The 18,990-nt window shown below is 49.7% G+C and overlaps 3 protein-coding genes and 1 long non-coding RNA gene across 4 annotated transcripts in view; 3 read left to right on the forward strand and 1 right to left on the reverse strand.

The window, feature by feature from the left end:
* Window positions 1-3,117, forward strand: part of RTFDC1 (replication termination factor 2 domain containing 1) — a 56,105-nt gene extending 52,988 nt beyond the window's left edge. Inside the window, 3 exon segments of the mRNA XM_011978146.1 lie at window positions 1,157-1,211; window positions 1,328-1,423; window positions 2,329-3,117. Coding sequence (XP_011833536.1) covers window positions 1,157-1,211; window positions 1,328-1,423; window positions 2,329-2,507 — 330 coding nt within the window. The 3' untranslated portion in view covers window positions 2,508-3,117.
* Window positions 3,118-9,016: 5,899 nt separating this feature from the next.
* Window positions 9,017-10,795, forward strand: FAM209B (family with sequence similarity 209, member B). Its single transcript, XM_011978144.1, has 2 exons — window positions 9,017-9,702; window positions 10,445-10,795. The coding sequence occupies exons 1-2, from the start codon at window positions 9,217-9,219 to the stop codon at window positions 10,706-10,708; spliced, it is 750 nt and encodes a 249-aa protein (XP_011833534.1). The 5' UTR covers window positions 9,017-9,216; the 3' UTR covers window positions 10,709-10,795.
* A 6,283-nt stretch (window positions 10,796-17,078) lies between these two features.
* On the reverse strand, window positions 17,079-17,477 carry LOC105538311. The gene has a single exon (XR_001005879.1). It is a non-coding gene; the product is annotated as an uncharacterized LOC105538311 (long non-coding RNA).
* The window catches only part of LOC105538332 (protein FAM209B-like), a 17,785-nt gene continuing 16,244 nt past the window's right edge, over window positions 17,450-18,990 (forward strand). Inside the window, exon 1 of the mRNA XM_011978178.1 lies at window positions 17,450-17,571. Coding sequence (XP_011833568.1) covers window positions 17,450-17,571 — 122 coding nt within the window. The remainder of the gene's footprint in view (window positions 17,572-18,990) is intronic.

Here is an 18,990-nt window from a genome sequence, read left to right on the forward strand (position 1 = left end):
ACAGGTTTCCTGCCAAGTTAATTGAAAGAACAGTGGGACTAACATGCCCTTCTCGGCAAAATATTCTCCAGAGCTTCCGGGAATACCTCACAGCTACTGCTGCCAGGATACCACAATATTTCCCAAATACACTTGCAGCTGGAAGCAAGATACAACATTTCCTGTCTAACTCCTTCTTGCCTGTGCTTTTCAAATAACCTCAGCCATGAATGGAGGGCTTAGAAATAAACAGTGGTCTCTTACTTGTTTGAAGGCCCGAATATCAGTTTTCACAGATGTGAGTGCTCGCATTGCAGGTGTGAGATGCGCAGAAGGTCTTTATGTTTTGTTATAAATCACATTGCATGTATGTGTTACAAATTCAAGGCCTGAGAGGTCTGTCTTTAATGCTCGGTGCTGGGGGATGGCTGAAGTAATCAGGCTGCTTATCTTTAGTGCCACCTTTTGGATGCTTAGGAAATTGCATTTTAAAGTAAATTGAATGACCATAGTCCTACGTGTCATTTCTACAATTAAATCAGTTCCAACACAGCTGTGTGACTGTAGAATGGTTTATTTTATTATTGCTGATCAAAATAACTATTTTGAGTAACAGCATTCTAGTGTCTGGAAATCTAACAGGAGTAGTTTTGAGTTTAGAAGAATTAGCTCAACTGTCTTTAATGTAAACTTCAAGGCCTTATACTTGAATAACAAATACCAAAGCAGTTTGACAACTTTGAAAAAAAGTTAGTGGAATGTGCAAGATTTAGTTCGTGTTTATGCTGGCTGGACTTCACATACCCATATATACTCTGTGTTATTCATTTAAGTGTGCTTCTGTATACAATTGTCACCATCAACCTTGGCCCTTATTACTGAAATCTGTCAGCCTCATTTGAAATTTTTGCAAATGTGATTTGGGAGATGTAAATATAAAAGTGAGCAGCTCTGTGCAGATACATTTTTGTGTGAGGCAGAAGTACACGACTGGAGTCACATGCAGACGATGAACGCTCAGGAGTTACAGAACCTCAAAAGCCTTCTTCAGGTGACTGTCTGTCTCATGTGACTGGCATCAGCCTGTCAGACAGGGCCCCCGGGACAATGGGCAGCCATACTGACGATGAAGTGGAGTGAATCTGAGCACGTCCTCCGACATTCTTTCTTTTTATAGAAAACAAAGAAACCCAAGGCAGCAGAGTCTGTTTCAAAACCAGATGTCAGTGAAGGTAAGATCCTGCAAGCGATCCTTGTTTTAGCAAAATACGACTCTAAGGCAGTCTGCTAATATGTTCATGCTTTGTTTTGCATTGTTTTTGCTTTGCCTACTTTGTTTCTTTTACAGAAGCCCCAGGGCCATCAAAAGTTAAGACAGGGAAGCCTGAAGAAACCAGCCTTGATTCTAGGGAGAAGAAAAACAACTTGGCTCCCAGAAGCACAGGTGGGTCCTGTTGTAGCTACAGGGAGCTGTTTCGAGAAGGCTGGAAACCCAGGTGGCTGAGTCCAGGTTTCATGGGAGTGGGCGGATGGGAAATCCAAGCCTGTCCTGTGTCATGTCTCCAGAGAGCGCACTGAACTCTCTTTAGGGGGGTAACTAAGAAATATTGAACACACCCTCATCAGGAGCCCTGGCAGGATTGATGGGGTCTGGGCACAAATGCTAGTTGTTTAGATTCCTTCGAGTAAGCAAGTGCCTGGTGCCAAGCACAAAAGGCTGTGCTGAGAACTGGCTCAGATGTTACAGGGACTGCCAGAGGGACTGTGGCTCAGGCCTGCGGGGAATGCTCCCACTTTTCTTTACCCCTGGGGCTTTCGTGGGCTCCACGTGTGGCTCTCAGAGCCCCCTCTCTGCTGCCTCCTGACCAAGGATCAAAGTTTCTCCTAAAACTCACTCTCTTTAACTCAAAGAAAATAGCATTTATTTCACAAAAAGAAAAATACAGATTGATTGTTAAGAATGTGTGATCTTGTGCTCTAAGTAGCATCCAGGGAGGCTGACAGGCTCCTATCCCAGCTCTACATGGGATGGCCACTCAGGTTCCTGTGCCCGTTTCCTCCCCTGGAACGCAGGCCCTGCCTCATTGGGACAACCTAAGTCATTCGTGGGGCTGGGACCAGTGTCTGCGACAGAGCAAGTAGTTGGTGGGACAGTAAATGATAGATATGTCATGCTGTGTCTGCTTTGCTGGAGTTGGCAATTAAGATGACGTCCATCAGCACTCACACAGCCAGCAAGAGAACGTCTGGGACAGAGTGACTGACACGCTTCCCTTCTGAGGATGCGAAGTTTAGAGTCATCCGTATCCCAACCCTGACAGTTTTGACTCTGACTCTTCATTTTTCTAGCAACAAATGAGAGCTCTTCTGGAAAAGCTGGGAAGCCTCTGTGTGGAGCCACAAAGAGGTCCATCGCTGACAGTGAAGAATCCGAGGCCTACAAGTCCCTCTTTACCACTCACAGCTCCGCCAAGCGCTCCAAGGAGGAGTCCGCCCACTGGGTCACCCACACGTCCTACTGCTTCTGAAGCCCACAATGCCACCGCTCCTGCCCCCGAAGGTTGTTCAGTTTCCACGTAGGCAGGTCGCTGTGCACCTCTGAGTGCACTGCTGTGTGTTCTCTCTAGCTCTGTGTCATAAAGCTGTCCTGGCCAGCCTTCGAGATGGTGTGGTCACTCTTGCTGTGAGGCGTGTGGGTTCCAGGGGGGACATGGGAGGGGCTGCACTGTGGCCCGAGGTCACGCTTGCTTCCACCTGCAGGTGCATTTGGTCCTTTCCACGGCCAGGAAGCCCTGTGGGCTGCACTTTTTATGCGTGCAGTAACAAGAGACTCCAGAGTCCTCGCTGGTGCAGAGTTGGCACGTATTAACTACAATTCTAATGATTTTGCTACCAGCAATAAATTAAGTAGGCCAAGTGAAACTGGGCTTTAGAAAGGATGGATTTCAAATACACTGTGCCCACTAGAAGCTTTGAAGAGCCTCGTCCCTCTGCTACAGCCCTGGGAGGAGCCAGGATCCTTGTTGGTCTAGCTAAACACTATTAGGGGAGTCTGCCCCATCTCATCATTTTGAAGATAGCAGAGTCTTAGTTGGGCACCCAGTGATTGGGTTCAAAAATAAAGCTGGTCTGCCTCTTTCTCTCCTCTGTGTTTTTATCTTTTCTACCTTCTGCTCATGCTTGGGTAAGAACGTTGCAGCCACTGCATTGGTGATTATAGACGTCATTCCATGAAGTCAGAGGAACCCACCCTTCTCTCCTCCAGCAGATGGTAAAGGGAGAATTGTACCCAAAAAGAGGTGCATTTTATCTGCCTATAATGTGTGTTGACGTCAGTAGTTAGTGGAACTTCTCATGAGACTCCTAATGAAGAACCAAGAGTCCCAGGCCTCTGCGTGGCTTTCTGCACACGGTGGTATGACTGAGATAGTGACTGGTTCTCTAAACCAGACCCCGGGGCCCTGGGTTTCCTTCAGAAGCAGGAGAAGGACCTGTGGGAGGTGAATGGTGGGAGGTGAGCAGGCAGCTTCTGTGGGAGACAGACACGTCGGGAGAACTCCAGGGAGAGGTCAGCAAGGGAGAACCATGTGCGGCCCTGCTTTTTCTCAAACCCTGTGTGCTTCCCGGCTTCACAGTGATGGGAAAGTTTGGCCCCAAGGATATTTTCACATTGTGAGTATAGAGCATTTTAATAAAAATTACATTTAAGTGATGAATTTTTGTCATGGACTTTTCCAGAACAAACCTGAATTAGCCATTTAATTTCCCCAATTTTCTATACAGCCAAATTCAACCATTTTCTTATTGTTTTTATTTCCCTTTTTCTTTTTTTTTCTTTTTTTTTAAATTTTGAAACAGGGTCTCACTGTGTCATCCAGGCTGCAGTGCAGTGGCATGATCATGGCTCACCATAGCCTTGACCTCCTGGACTCAGGTGATCCACCCACCTCAGCTTCCCGAGTAGCTGGGATTATAAGTGCACACTACCGCACCCGGCTAATTTTTCTATTTTTTGTAGAGATGGGGTTTCGCCATGTTGCCCAGGCTGGTCTTAAACTCCTGGGCTCAAGCACTCTGCCCACCTCGGCCTTCCAAAGTGCTAGGATTACAGGCGTGAGCTACCCCGCCTGCTGTGTTATTTTCACAACAATCAGTTCCTTCTTCAATTGGATAACACTATTTTCTATCACTATCTCTTCTTCCCTATTTTAATTTTACTGAGAAAACTTAATCCTTTTAGTCACATTTTACTAATTATAGCTTCTGCCATCGTGAGGCATTTTTTTCTTTTAATGACCATTATTTTTACCAGGTTCAGTTTTCTTAATGTTAGCCTGAATCAGTTTTATTTTGCATTGAGTTTATTGACTGTGTCCAGTTTTTTCTGGTAACTGAGTCACAGCATCCTCAACACGGAAACTTCAGCATCTCAAAGTCCTCTGCTTTGGGCCTCTCTGAAATAAACAGGCTGTGGGCTTCCCTCCAGCTGCCCTCAGGACTATCCACGTAGGAGGGATCAGGGCTTCCTTGGAGATTTCTAGCCAGCCTTTAATATTTTGCTAAGGCACCACTCTTCAAGGCTCCTGGCCAGCATGAGGGAAGAAGGTATCCATGATCTGTGCTCCTGCTGGGCATGAGGCCTCAGTACACCAGCGGCTGGGGAGGGCTGATCATTCGCATTGCTTTTAGGGCTCACTGAACAGCCAAGCCCTTGACAGGCTTCTCCCCCTGGGACTCCCCAGCCACCCAGTGTGATGGGAAGATGGCCATCCCCCACTTTATAGGTGAGGTGTCTGAGGCCCAAAGCCGCAAGGTGAATCGCAGTTCTGCCTGGCCACACCGCACCTTCTCCCCATTCAGTCCTTACCAAATGAAGGAATCAGTGGCAGCTCCGGCAGGCTCCCACCCAGGGCGCCGAGACCACGGGTTCAGGTGCTGTGCCCAAGAGGAAAGTGGAGCATCTCCTAGCTCTGTCCTCCCCTGTCCACCCCCAGGACCCGAGCTGCTTTCCACCAAGGAGGGAGCTGGGAGGAGAAAATTGAAAAGATGTTGAAATTCTCCAAAATAGCATCTATTCAATTTCCCACAGTACCGGGGGAACCAGCCCCCAATATTTCAACATAGGTTCTTTTCTATTTTCCCTACGTGTCGGCCGGTCTGAGAAATAAAGAGTACAAAAGAGAGAAATTTTACAGCTGGGTCTCCAGGGGTGACATCACCTCAGCAGGTTTCGTGATGCCCCCGAGCTGCAAAACCTGCAAGTTTTTATTAGCGATTTTCAAAGGGGAGGGAGTGTACGAATAGGGTGTGGGTCACAGAGATCATATGCTTCAAAGGCAATAAAATATCACAAGGCACATGGGGGCAGAGCGAGATCACAAGTCCAGGGTGAAATTAGAATTGCTGATGAGGTTTCCTGTCCCACTGTGTACGCATTGTCATTGATAAACATCTTAACAGGAAACAGGGTTCGAGAGCAGACAACTGGTCTGACTAGAATTTCGGTCTGACTAGAATTTCACCAGGCTGGAATTTCCCAATCCTAGCAAGCCGGCGGTGGGGGCACTGCAGGAGACCAGGGCATAGTTCATCCCTTATCTACAACGGCATGAGACAGACACTCCCAGAGCGGCCATTTTAGAGACCTCCCCCCAGGAATGCATTCTTTTCCCAGGGCTGTTCCTTGCTAAGAAAAAGAATTCAGGCCGGGCACGGTGGCTCAAGCCTGTAATCCCAGCACTTTGGGAGGCTGAGACTGGCGGATCACGAGGTCAGATCGAGACCATCCTGGCTAACACGGTGAAACCCCGTCTCTACTAAAAAATACAAAAAACTAGCCGGGCGAGGTGGCAGGCACCTGTAGTCCCAGCTACTCCGGAGGCTGAGGCAGGAGAATGGCGTAAACCCGGGAGGCGGAGCTTGCAGTGAGCTGAGATCCGGCCACTGCACTCCAGCCGGGGCGACAGAGCCAGACTCCGCCTCAAAAAAAAAAAAAAAGAATTCAGCGATATTTCTCCTATTCGCTTTTGCAAGAAGAGAAATATGACTCTGTTCTGCTCGGCCTTGCAGGCAGTCAGTCCTTATGGTTATCTCCCTTGTTCCCTGAAAATCACTCTTATCCTGTTATTTTAGGATGCCCAGATTTCATATTGTTCAAACACACCTTTTATGATTTGTACAGATAATGCAATCATCACAGGGTCCTGAGGCGACATACATCCTCAGCTTACAAAGATGATGGGATTAAGAGATTAAAGACAGGCATAGGAAATTATAAGAGTATTGACTGGAGAAGTGATAAATGTCAATGAAATCTTCACAATTTATGTTCTGCCACGGCTTCAGCCGGTCCCTCCGTTCGGGACCCCTGACTTCCCGCCACACCACAGCACTTCATTTCCAACAAATGAAATGAAAGCCATGCCAAAATGAATGAAAGGAATGCCACCCCACCCCACAGTCCAGACAGAAGTTTGGCTCAAATATCTGATCTGCTTTCCCACTGGTTCTGCTCTATGGGAGAGTGCTCTAGACTTTTGAATACATATAGGAAAAAGTGATTCCCCATTAAAGATGTGAACATTTCCAAATAACAAAATCACGTGGCAAAACCGAGCATTTCTGTTGTTTGGGGCCATTCCTGTAAACCACGTCTGTTTGCCCCTTACTGCTCCATTGCTCCACAGCCACCAAACTTCCCAGCCGACTTGAGACACAGGCTAGCTGAGCGCTGTGGCTCCTGCCTGCAGTCCCAGCACTCTGGGAGGCCGAGGCAGGAGGACTGCTTGAGCCCAGGAGTTTGAGACTAGCCTGGGCAACACAGGGAGACCCTGTCTCTACCAAAAACTAAATAAAAATTATCCAGACCCTGTCTCTACCAAAAAACAAAAACTAAAAATTATTGAGGCTGCAGTGAGCCAAGATCATTCCACTGCACTCCAGTCTGGGTGACACAGCAAGACCCTATCTCTAAAAAAATGACACAGGGGGCCCCTGAAAATAATTAGCCATCCCTCAAAGCTGCTGGAATAGGGAAGACTGGGGACAGGGAGCAGCGTGATGCCAAGGACAGACCTCCAAACCGAGGTCACAGGGTGGCCCAAGGCCCTGGTCATCAGGGCAGCTGCCTCTACAGTGGGCGTAATTCCAGGCAGTAGCTGCCAAGCTGAGTGGGCACTCGTAAGCAGAGAAGTGCCCATCTTCTGATCAACCCAGAGATTTGCATCTCTCCGTCCTGCCCAGACAGTCTCTGGCAGGAAGCCCCAAGCCCCAGCCGACACTGTACCACGCTCAGGGAGGAAGAAACTGTGCAGCACAGCCCAACACCATTTTCCCCTTTTGGCTTTCTAGAATAGTCTTGCAGAACTATTTTTTGGTTTTTCTTGAGAGAGAGTCGCACTCTGTTGCCCAGGCTGGAGTGCAGTGGCATCATCTCAGCTCACTGCAACCACTGCCTCCTGGATTCAAGCGATTCTCCTGCCTCAGCCTCCCGAGTAGCTGAGATTACAGGTGTGCACCAAAACACCTGGCTAATTTGTTTTTATTTGTAGTGGAGACAGGGTTCCACCATGTTGGTCAGGCTGGCCTCAAACTCCTTGACCTCAGGTGATCTGCATGCCTTGGCCTCCCAAAGTGCTGGGATTCCGGGCGTGAGCCACCGCCCCGGCCATAGCCTTGCAGAACTACTTTGTCGCTCCACAGAGCTCAGTACTTAAAGCCACAGCGAAGGCGCCCAGCAGACCTTTGATTATTTCCTATGCAGCATAAAGTTCTGCTCCTCAGGAGTAAATCTGCGAATCAGAGCCTTCCTCAGGAAGACAGCTCTACAGATGACCCAGGGGAACAAGTACAAGCCGTGCGTTCCAGCACCCAGGATTTCTTGTTTCATGTCATTGTAAAGAACTCATGGGTTCAGCTATACTGTGGAGTCCTAGGTTTATTCCCAGCCTTGGCCTCAGTTGTCAAGCCAGCTGTTCCTATTCACTTGGGGGATTCAGCCCCTTCCCATTTTACCCACCAACTCCTAATCATCTCCCCTCCTCTACTCAACCATCTTTTTCTGGAAATTCTTCCTGAATAACCTAGTTTAGAGCAGTCCCCTCGTGCTAGTCTCTAAACCTTCCTGTTCTTATCACAATTTTAATCAAAGTATACTCTTGTTTTTTTCCTCCTGAGATGGAGTCTCACTCTGTTCCCCGGGCTAGAGTGCAGTGGTGCGATCTCAGTTCACTGCAATCTCTGCCTCCCAGGTTCAAGCGATTCTCCTGCCTCAGCTTCCCAAGTAGCTGGGCCTACAGGCATACGCCACCATGCTGGGCTAATTTTTGTATTTTTAGTAGACATGGGGTTTCACCATGTTGGCCAGGCTATTCCCGAACTCCTGACCTCAGGTGATCCACCTGCCTTGGCCTCCCAGAGTGCTGGGATTACAGGTGTGAGCCACCACACCCGGCCCAAAGTAGACTCTTAACCCAGGGTGGGCACACACTGCTACGATCAATGATGGTGTGAGGTAATAGTGAGTGGTGGCGACTGTGGAGGGAGTATGGCCACAGACAGGATGGCTTCACTTGGCTGCAGCAGAGACACCGGTTCTATGAGGGTGTGGACCCAGTGTTTCTGGACCTCCCATATTTTCAAAGGAAGCCAAAATTTGGAGTTTTAAAGTGAAATGCCCCCCAATATTTAAGTACTGACAATTTTTAAAAACAATGTAGGCCAAACAAAACACATAGGTGGGCCAGGCGCGGTGGCTCACACCTGTAATCCCAGCACTTTAGGAGGCCGAGGCAGGTGGATCACCTGAGGTCGAAAGTTCGAGACCAGCCTGACCAACATGGAGAAACCCCATCTCTACTAACAAAATTAGCCAAGCGTGGTGGCACATGCCTGTAATCCCAGCTACTTGTGAGACTGAGGCAGGAGAATGGCTTGAACCCGGGAGGCGGAGGTTGTGGTGAGCTGAGATCACGCCATTGCACTCCCGTCTGGGCAACAAGAGCAAAACTCCGTCTCAAACCAAAATCAGAAAACCACGTAGGTGGCTCTGAGTTTGTAGGTGGCCTGTGGTTTAATACCTTTCTCTCCCATTTAATTCAGCTCCACAGGGCACATGGCATCTCCCTCTGCTCATCACAATGTCTGCATCAAACAAATGAAAAACAAAAACATGATGGGCTCTCCCAGCAAAGCTCCAGGGTTGGAAAGAGCCCCCTGGCAGGGAATTGGCACCCCATCATGCCCATCCTCTCTTACTGCCTGCTGGAAATGCCCCCATCTCCCTTTGAGTCCTCCTCCTGGGCGACCCCTGTGAGCCCCATTAACCTCTGTCCTGAAATCATCACAATGGCCAGGGTGGCCTCAGCTCAGGGCCTCTGTGACATCACCAAGGGCCTGGCACCAGGTGCCCAGTCTCCCAGTTGCGAGGGCAAGCAAACCCATCATGAGCATCTCCCTTCCCCATCTCTGCTCACCATGTGGACGCTGAAATGGTTCCTGGTCCTGCTTCTGTGCCTCACCTGCAGCTATGCCTCTATGTTCTCTTCTCGGAGAGAGAAAACTAGCGAACCCCAGGGGAAGGTGCCGTACGGAGGGCACTTTCGGATTCGGCAGAATCAACCAGAGCACGCCCAAGGCTGGCTTGGGAGCAAATGGCTCTGGCTTTTGTTTGTTGTTGTGCTGTTTGTGATACTGAAGTATCAAAGAGACAATGAGAAGAATAAGGTAAGGATGGCTCCATTTTTTTTTTTACACCATATTGATTCAATCTCAGGAGTCTCAGGGAAACGGATGTTCTAGTGAGTCTAGGCGGGACTGTTACATATAATGAACCTAACTCATGGTCCTGGGCAAAGCTGGCAAATTCACTTCCTGATGTATCCTTCATGAAGACAATAGTCCCCAGATCCACAGATACTGGGACAAACAGTGGAAGATGACCTCTGCTTACTGGCTCACAGATTTTCTGGTTAGACGGATTTTTTCAAATGTAGGAAAGATTCAAGAACTTATGGTGTGTTTCAGAAGGTCAAAATTATTTGCAGGGCCAGATTCACTGTCCCTTGCTTTTTAAATTTTTGTTAGTGTTTGACTTACTACAAAATCCTGAGCTAAATGGAAATGGTATCATTATCCCAACAAAATATGAGACTTGTGCTGGAGAGATAAAGGTGTAAGGTAGTTTGAGCTGGTCCTCAGAGTGACCACAAACAACTCTTTCAGGTAGAAAGGGAAGGGGAGAGAAAGTGTGTTCTCCCGCAGAAAGACCCAGCACTTCATAATACTGTGTCCAAACTGATTAGAGCAGGGATCGGCAAACCCTTCCTGTAAAGGGCTGGGGAGGGTGTGAATATTTGTGGGCAGTATGGACTTCCTTGCAACTACTCAGGTCTGCTGTTGTAACATGAACTGTGTCAAAACCAGCCAAGTTCACAATATTACTGACCTTGAGTATCTTTCTTGACAGAAGCAGAGTCCTGGCCTTCGAGGCGGCCAATTTCACTCTCTATTAAAGAAAAAACAAAATGCTTCCCTCAACAAAGACTGCACATTCAATATCTTACACAAACTCGAGGTGGAGCTTGTGAGATTTGTGTCCGAAGTGCGGAGTCTTAAAGGTGCCATGGCAACAGGCAATGTCAGTAACCTCAAGCTTCGAAGGTCAGAGACGCCCACAGATCCATACCATGTCACGATCTATGACATACAGGGAGAAGAAAGCTCTAGCTGAATGGATTTGTATGTCAAAGTAGGAGAGAAAAAAGTTGAGTGTTGACAAACTGTATGCAAACTAATAAAAGTATTCTGAAGAAAAGAACTTCCACGTTTGAGATCTTGCTTCTTTTTTCACTAGAAGAAAAAGTGAATGTGAGACCAGCAGCCATAGCAGTGATGGTTTTGTTTTTGTCCCTCTCACGTCCTCTAGAGCTGTGGGTGGTGAGAAGAGCACCAAAAGCTACATAATAGTATGTGATGAGCTCGTGCTTCCGTGCAATGGCCAGGGGTGGATGACGGAGCTAGGGAAATCTGGGATAAGATGCTGACGTCCTTTCCATACAAACTCTTGTTCTCTATAGTATCTATCTGTGCAAGATACATAACTGCTTTTTATCTTTGATATATTACAAAAGACGGCTTTAATGATAGTTTTTAAATGGTAAAATGATTCAATTAGGAGGGGTGTATTCTAGAGTCATCTGATTCTCTCACAAGAGTCCTTTCACTCATTGCATTTCAAAGGTTCTATATATTGATTTTTCCTTTTACCAAACTAGCAGTTACATTTGTCAATAGTTGGATTAAAAAAAAAAAAAAGGGGGGGATGACGCAGAAGAATCGCTCGAACCCGGGAGGCAGAGGTTGCAGTGAGCTGAGATCGCACCATTGCACTCCAGCCTGGGCGACAGAGCGAGACTCTGTCTCAAAAAGAAAAAAAAAAAAAAAGGAGAGGCCGGGCACGGTGGTTCACACCTGTAATCTTAGTACATCGGGAAGCTGAAGCAGGAGGACTGATTTTTTTTTTTTTTTGAGACGGAGTCTCGCTCTGTCGCCCAGGCTGGAGTGCAGTGGTCGGATCTCGGCTCACTGCAAGCAAGCTCTGCCTCCCGGGTTTACGCCATTCTCCTGCCTCAGCCTCCCGAGTAGCTCGGACTACAGGTGCCCGCCACCTCCCCCGGCTAGTTTTTTTGTATTTTTTAGTAGAGACGGGGTTTCACCGTGTTAGCCAGGATGGTCTCAATCTCCTGACCTTGTGATCCGCCCGTTTCGGCCTCCCAAAGTGCTGGGATTACAGGCTTGAGCCACTGCACTCGGCCGGGAGGACTGATTGAGCCCAGGAGTTTGAAACCAGCCTGGGCAACACAGTGAGACCTCGTCTCTATTAAGTTAACAAAAAAGAAAAGGGAGAAAGAATTCATTCATTCTATGCCATTGGAGTTTTGGATACAAATGTGCTAACCAGGGGCTCCCAGATTAGATGACATGTTCTTTATCCTACTTATTCAAAACGTGGGCCTTTTACATGTTACTGTGGCTGATGGCATCTCTGTACATGCTTAGGTGCTTGATTTCAATTTTCCTCCCTCCTACATTCTTTATCGATTGGAATTCTGCTGTAAGAGCTGTTCCTTCGCCGTTGATTGATGAATGGATTTCAGTATAGACTTACAGGTGTCTATTTTATTCTAAATAATCTGATATTTTCATTATTTTCTGGCTCCACCTTTCCCACCTTTGGCATTAGGAGCTCCTTTGGGTTGGCACTTGTGTTCTGTGAGCAAGCCCCTTCCTCTTCTGAGCAATTCCTTACTTTCTGGCAACCCAAGACACTCCATGCTCATCTGGTTCATTGCCTGCCTTCATGCTGGAATCAGCCACTTCCCCAAGGGGTCCAGGTTCCCTTTCTTGGAGAATGGTGACGTGCCCTCCTGGAGCCAGGAGGCTCATCTTAAAATCCTTAATTTAATTCATCTGCAAAATGTCTCTTGCCACATGAAAGCAGGCCCACAGATCCCAGGAATTAGTGCGTGGGCATCTCTGGGGCCGGTACCCAGCTGACCAGTGCTGTCACCCTCACAAGCATCCAAGTCACCCAGGGCCCAGGGAAGACCAAGACCATGAGGCAGGAGGCCATGGCTTCGCAGGAGACGGAGGCAGGGCAGAGAGCAGCCCAAATGCCTGGGGCCTTAGAGGAAGGAGGCCCTGCCTCAAAGGCATAGGCACCCCTCAAGGGTCCCAACCCCGGGCCCTGAAGGGTGGGCAGCATCTTCCTGGGTGGGGCAAGGGGAATATGTCCTCAGGAAGGCGCACTTATCAGCCTGGGAAGGCAAGCTGAGCAAGGAGAAAGGCGCCAAAGAGGATCCTGGAGGTTTGTGATCGGGAAGGAGGGGCCAGGGAGCAAGGAGTGGCCAGGGCAGAGGAGAGGAGGGCCCAGCCTCCACGCAGCCCCACACAGGTCTGCCCTAAGGCCACGCCCGTGGGAGTAGCTATGCATCTACAGCCCTGGGTGCCAGCTGGTTGCTCCCAGCCTACCAGGAGCTGGGCCAGCAAACGTGCAAAGGGAAAGATCAATCCGAGGCCCCCAGCAGCAGTGATCCCAAGCGGGGTCTGCATGTGCCTCTAGTTTTCAGGGACTGCTCCAGTGAGAGAATGCTCCTGAGAACGTCCTGTGCTGCTGGCCCTGTGGCCTAAGGGAAGCTCAGGAAGACCACAGCCCCTCAAGACCTACCTGCGTCTCCCTGGGTATTCTGTCACTGGGTGGAGTGGCCGTGGCAGTGTGGCCTCTGGTGAACAAGGTGACAAGCTTCAGAGCCCGGGAGCCAGGCCCAAGTCAATTGCCCTCCGTGACTGGAGGTCTGGGAGACCCATTGCTGGTGTTACCAAGAGGCACCAGCGGGGAGGTGACACCAAGCCCAGGAAGCACAGAAGCCAGGAAGAGGGGGACGGGCAGCGACATAGAGAACTCTGACTCCCCACGCTGCCTGAGGATCTGTCCCATACAGATCTGCACAGACAATGCTCCACGACGTGAACAGCGACACTGTCTGAAATGCCCATCAAGGGGGGAACGACTGAAAAAACCTACGGGATGTCCATGCTTGGGGGGATTTGGAAATAACAAGCTAGGTCTCCCTCCAAGTGCAGAGAAAGCCGTCAATGATGACTGGAATGCCGAACAAGATCGTGCACACTCAGAAATACCCGCCATCTCCATGCATGGGCAAAATCTCAACAATACAGACACCAGGCTGGGTGCAGTAGCTCACACCTGTAATCCCAGCACTTCGAGAGGTCGAGGAGGGTGAGCTGTTTGAGCCCGGAAGTTGAAGATCGGCCTGTGCAACATAGTGAGAGCCCATCTCTACAAAAATATAAAAATTAGGCATAGTGGTTCACGCCTGTAATCCCAGCACTTTGGGAGACTGAGGCAGGTGGATCACTTGAGGTCAGGAGTTCAAGAAAGCCTGGCCAACATGGTGAAGCCCCAACTCTACTAAAAATGCAAAAAATTAGCTGGGCATAGTGGCGCAGGCCTGTAGTCCCAGCTACTGGGAAGGCTCAGGCAGGAGAATCACTTCAGCCCGGGAGGCAGAGGTTGCAGTGAGTTGAGACTGCGCCACTGCACTCCAGCCTAGGTGACAGTGAGACTCGGTCTCAAAACAAAAATTAGCCAGGCATGGTGGTACATGCCTGTAGTCCCAGCTACTCAGGAGGCTGAGAAGGGAGGATTATTTCAGCCTAGCAGTTGGAGGCTGCACTGAGCCAAGATCGTGCCACTGTACTCCAGCCTGATCAACAGAGTGAGACCTGGGCTCAAAAAATTAAAAAAAAAAAAAAAAGGCCAGGCACGGTGGCTCACACCTGTAATCCCAGCACTTTGGAAGGCCAAGGTGGGCAGATCACTTGACATCAGGAGTTCAAGATCAGCCTGGCCAACATGGTGAAACCCCATCTCTACTAAAAATATGAAAATTAACCAGGCATGGTGGCACAGGCTTGTAATCTCAGCTACTTGGGAGGCTAAGGTGGGAGGACTGCTTGAACCCAGGAGGCAGAGGTTGCAGTGAGCTGAGATCACACCACTGCACTCCAGTCTGGGCAACAAAGCAAGACTCTGTCTCAAAAAACAGTAGACACCAAACTGGTAGAAATGGTTGCTTTGAAGGAGTGGGGATATTTAGATGCGAAGACATGTTCACTTTTTACTTAATAACACTGAGCTCATTAAAAAGAAAGCTTTAAATGTATAGGTAGATGTTATGCTTTTTTTTTTTTTTTTTTTTTTTGAGACAGGGTATGGCTCTCTTGCCAGGCTGGAGTGCAGAGGCATGATTAGGGTTCACTGCAGCCTCGACCTCCCAGAGCTCAAGCGATCTCCCTCCAAAGCATCCTGAGCAGCTGGGACTAGCAGCACGTGCTACTGCACTGGGCTAATTTTTTGTGTTTCTTTGTAGAGACGGCGGTCTTGCTATGTTGCCCAGGCCAGTCTCGAACTCCTGGGCTCAAGCAATCCACCCACCTTGGCCTCCCAAAGTACTGGGATTACAGGTGTGAGCCACTGCGCCCAGCCCCAGCCTAGATTTTATAATAATAAAGATTAAGAAATTGTTCTCATCCCCATCTATAAGATGGAGATTTTAAAAAATAATAAAAAGAAAAAAAAGAGAAAACTTTCCCAAAACTATGAAAAGCACTTCTGAGAATGAAATATTAAAAATCATTTGACTTTTGTCCCAGTTCTATCGAGATTTAGTAACTGCGGACACCCCCAGGTAGATTTCCACCTACCTGCCAACATCATCCTTGCTGTTTCTTAAGGATTCAGGCACACTCAAGTAGACCAAGACACGTGCAAATCAGACCACTACTTCCCATACTTTTTGGACTCATTTTAATGGGTTGTGCGTGGCAACCCAATATGCTCACACATGCACACAAGAATCACATGCAGAAATCAAAGTTTCAAGACAGGACAGCTACTGCATGTGCCTGCACTCTGGTATTTTCGAGTTTGTTTTCTTTTTTCTTACCTAGTATAACCTAGTAAATTGAATTTACAACCCACTAAGAAGTCACAGCCTGAGGACTGGAAAACAGAGAGTTAAACCACCTCTTTGAGCGCTCTAGCTCTTCCAGAAAACCATGTTTCGCTGCAGCATCCTCAGCATGCTTCAGCAAGGAGGGAGGCAACTCAGCCCTATGTCCCCATGTTACACAGGAGACAGAACAGGGGCTCTCCGTGGACTGCCCCATTAAGTGAGTCGGAGCACTTGGACTCAGATCGCCCAAACTTCATACGATTTCCACTCGATCACACTAACTTTCCACGCGGCTTTCAAAGTCATTGCTAAGCCCTGTTTCCATAATGCCACACTCAAGTTTCAAGTGAAAATCTATTATGAAATGGAAACTTGTTTTGGAAACTACACTGCTGCAGAAAAAGCACACTGTCAAAAGTCTTCGCTTCAGGTGCAGTGGGTGGGAAGAACCTGCAGCATGCAGTCTACAGGGTAGCTGCTTTTCAAAGCGAATTTCTGGGGGCGCTGGGGGGACCACTAGAACTATCATTCAACAGTCATTTGCTGCTCTCCAGGAAACGCCAGCAGCTGCAGACAACATCTGGAATCAGAAGTGAACACCTGAGTAATGACCCTCCAGGCCATAAAGATGGTCTTCCGATGAGAAAGCCAGGGCTCCCAGACACCACGTGTCCTGCATGGAATCGCTGTCTGGCCAATGGCAGGGCCCACGAGGAAGCCTGGGACTTTCAAGGACGGCCCCGCACTATTCTAAAAATGTTTTCACCATCAATACCCACTTGAATGGGCCCATGCCTGTGGGAAGGCACTATCAACTCACACCAATTCCAAAGGAAGAAACCCAGGCTCAGGGGCTTCGCAGTGAAGACAAGCACATAGCCCCGCCCCCCGAAAACCACGCCCCAGACTAGAGTGTGAGATCCTCCACTGGACAGACCCCGTGGCTCCTCCTCAGGATCCTAGAACAGGCTGCTCAGTGACATGCGCTGAAGGGGGCAGGGACAGGCGCTGGGAGATCCTGCCCGTGCAAAGTCCTCTCAGGAAGCAAACCACATTTCCAATCTGCTGAACCACGCTCAGTAAAATAAAATCCAGGCTAATCAGCTATGCCCTCAACTCAAAAGGAATCTGAAGAGTACATAAGTTAGTTACACGTTGTAACCAAAGCAGTTAGGGAGAGCTTCTGAGATGACGAAAACCAAGGGAAAGGGGATGGAGATGAACAAAAATGACCTCATTAAGCCAGAGGCAGGAGAAGCCACACCACTTCCGGAAAAGTGTAACAATAAGGCAAGAACTCAGGTTCCCAGGGAGAGGGACATGGACTGAGGTTGACTTGGTGCCTGCAAGCAAATTCCTTAACTTCCCTGCCCTCTTGGCACCTCATGCCCGACACAGCCTCTGGTATTGGGACGGCTGTGGTATCAGTGGGCTGCTCTCCTTCAGGCCGGCCTTGCTGTCCACGCAGGGATGCAGGCAGTCACTCGGGTAGACTTTCTAAGGCTTCCAATGCCCAAGGGCTGCACAGGCATCCTTCAACGAAGACAGATGCTTGGTGGCTGGGCCCGGGGCCGGAGCGGTGACCAGGCCGAGCTGCCCCTGTGGCGCGCCGGGCTCACCTCGTCCTCCTTTGTCGTTGCAGATGCCGCGGACCTAGTCCTGCGGGTTACTGTCGAACATGCAGTCGATGATGCCCTTCACCATCTTGAGGGCCATCACGGCGGCCCACGGGCTTTTGCCCCGGGAGGCCCGCGACCAGTCGCCGTGAGGGGGTCCGGGGGCCGCGCCCGCCGCCCGTGGACCGCTGCACTGCCGGCTCCTGCGGCGGGGCAGGCTCCCAGGCCAGGGCGGCGGCGTCCGAGGACTGCGGCAGAGGCGGCGACCCGCTAAGCACGGTCCGCGATCCCACTCCGGGACACTTGCAAACGGCGAACATGATGGCGGCGGGTCAGCTGACCGCAAGCGTCCAGTCCCAGCCGAGCCGGCCCCAGAAGCCCCGCCTTCCAGTAATGCCCGCCCCCAACTCCGGGACACCGCGTTTCCCTGACGACGACAGGTAACCCAATGGAAATGTGGACACTGCCCTCTCCGGCGCACGGCCCCGCCTTTTCCGGCCCAGAACTCTGCGCTCTCATTGGTCACTGGCTTCCGCCACTCCACCCTTTTCCTCGTTCTGGGTTCTGGCTACGCCCCTTAGAGACTGGTTCTGACCCTGCCGTCAGCTGACAGGTGTGGGCGTCGCTGGGTGTGGGCGGGCCCTGAGGTGGGCGGGGCGCCCACGTGGAGCTTAGCTGTTAAGTTCCCGTGGAAGAACAGAGCTCTGCCTTTTCTGAATGTAAAAGCTGATGCGGCATAAGAGCCGCCAAACCCAACGCTAAGGTGGGGGGAACGGATCCTGTGGTTTCCGCAGCTTCACAAAATCTTGTGAAATGGGCAAGACAGGGAGTAACATGCCCAAAGGAAGAAAATAAGGCCAGAGGCAGGACTTCAACATAATCATTCATTCAATAAACATTTGTCGAGGGCTTGTTGCGTTCCACGCATGGTAAGGGGCGCTGGGCATTCAGCAGTGAATGAGATATACCGAGTCCCTGCCCTCCGAGATACATCATTAAGACTAAAAAAAAGCTTTGGAGGCTGAGGCAAGAGGATCACTTGAGCTCAGGAGTTCAAGACGAACTGGGCAACATAGTGAGAACACAGTTCTACACACACACATTAGCCAGGCATGATGGTGCACGCCTGTAGTCCCAGCTGCATCAGAGGCTGAGGCAGGAGGATCGCTGGAGCCCGGGAGGTCAAGGCTGCCGAGAGCTATAATATCGCCACTGCACTTCAGACTTCGGCCTAAGCAACAGAGCAAGATTCTTATTCTTTTTTTTTTTTTTTTTTGGAGATGGAGTCTCACTGTCACCCAGACTGGAGTGCAGTGGCGCAATCTCGGCTCACTGCAACCTTCGCCTGCTGAGTTCAAGCAGTTCTCCTGCCTCCTGCCTCAGCCTCCCGAGTAGCTAGGACTATGGGTGTGTGCCACCATGCCTGGCTAGTTTTTGTGTTTTTAGTACAGACAGGGTTTCACTGTGTTGGCCAGGCTGGTCTCGAACTCCTGACCTCAGATGATCCACCCGCCTTGGCCTCCCAAAGTGCTGGGAATACAGGGTGAGCCACTGTGACCCGCCAAGATTCTGTCTTAAAAAAAAAGAGAAAAGGCCACGTGCGGTGGCTCACACCTATAATCCCAGCATTTTGGGAGGCTGAGGCGAGTGGATCACTTGAGGCCAGGAATTTGAGACCAGCCTGGCCAACACGGCGAAATCCCATCTCTACTGAAAATCCAAAAATTAGCCGGGTTTGGTGGCATGCACCTGTAATGCCAGCTACTCAGGAGGCTGAGGCAGGAGAATCGCTTGAAACCGGAAGGCGGAGTTTGCAGTGAGCTAAGATAGTGCCACTGCACTCCAGCCTGGGCAACAGA

The sequence above is a fragment of the Mandrillus leucophaeus genome, unplaced genomic scaffold, assembly GCF_000951045.1.
Source record: "Mandrillus leucophaeus isolate KB7577 unplaced genomic scaffold, Mleu.le_1.0 Scaffold19, whole genome shotgun sequence".
NCBI lineage: Eukaryota > Metazoa > Chordata > Mammalia > Primates > Cercopithecidae > Mandrillus > Mandrillus leucophaeus.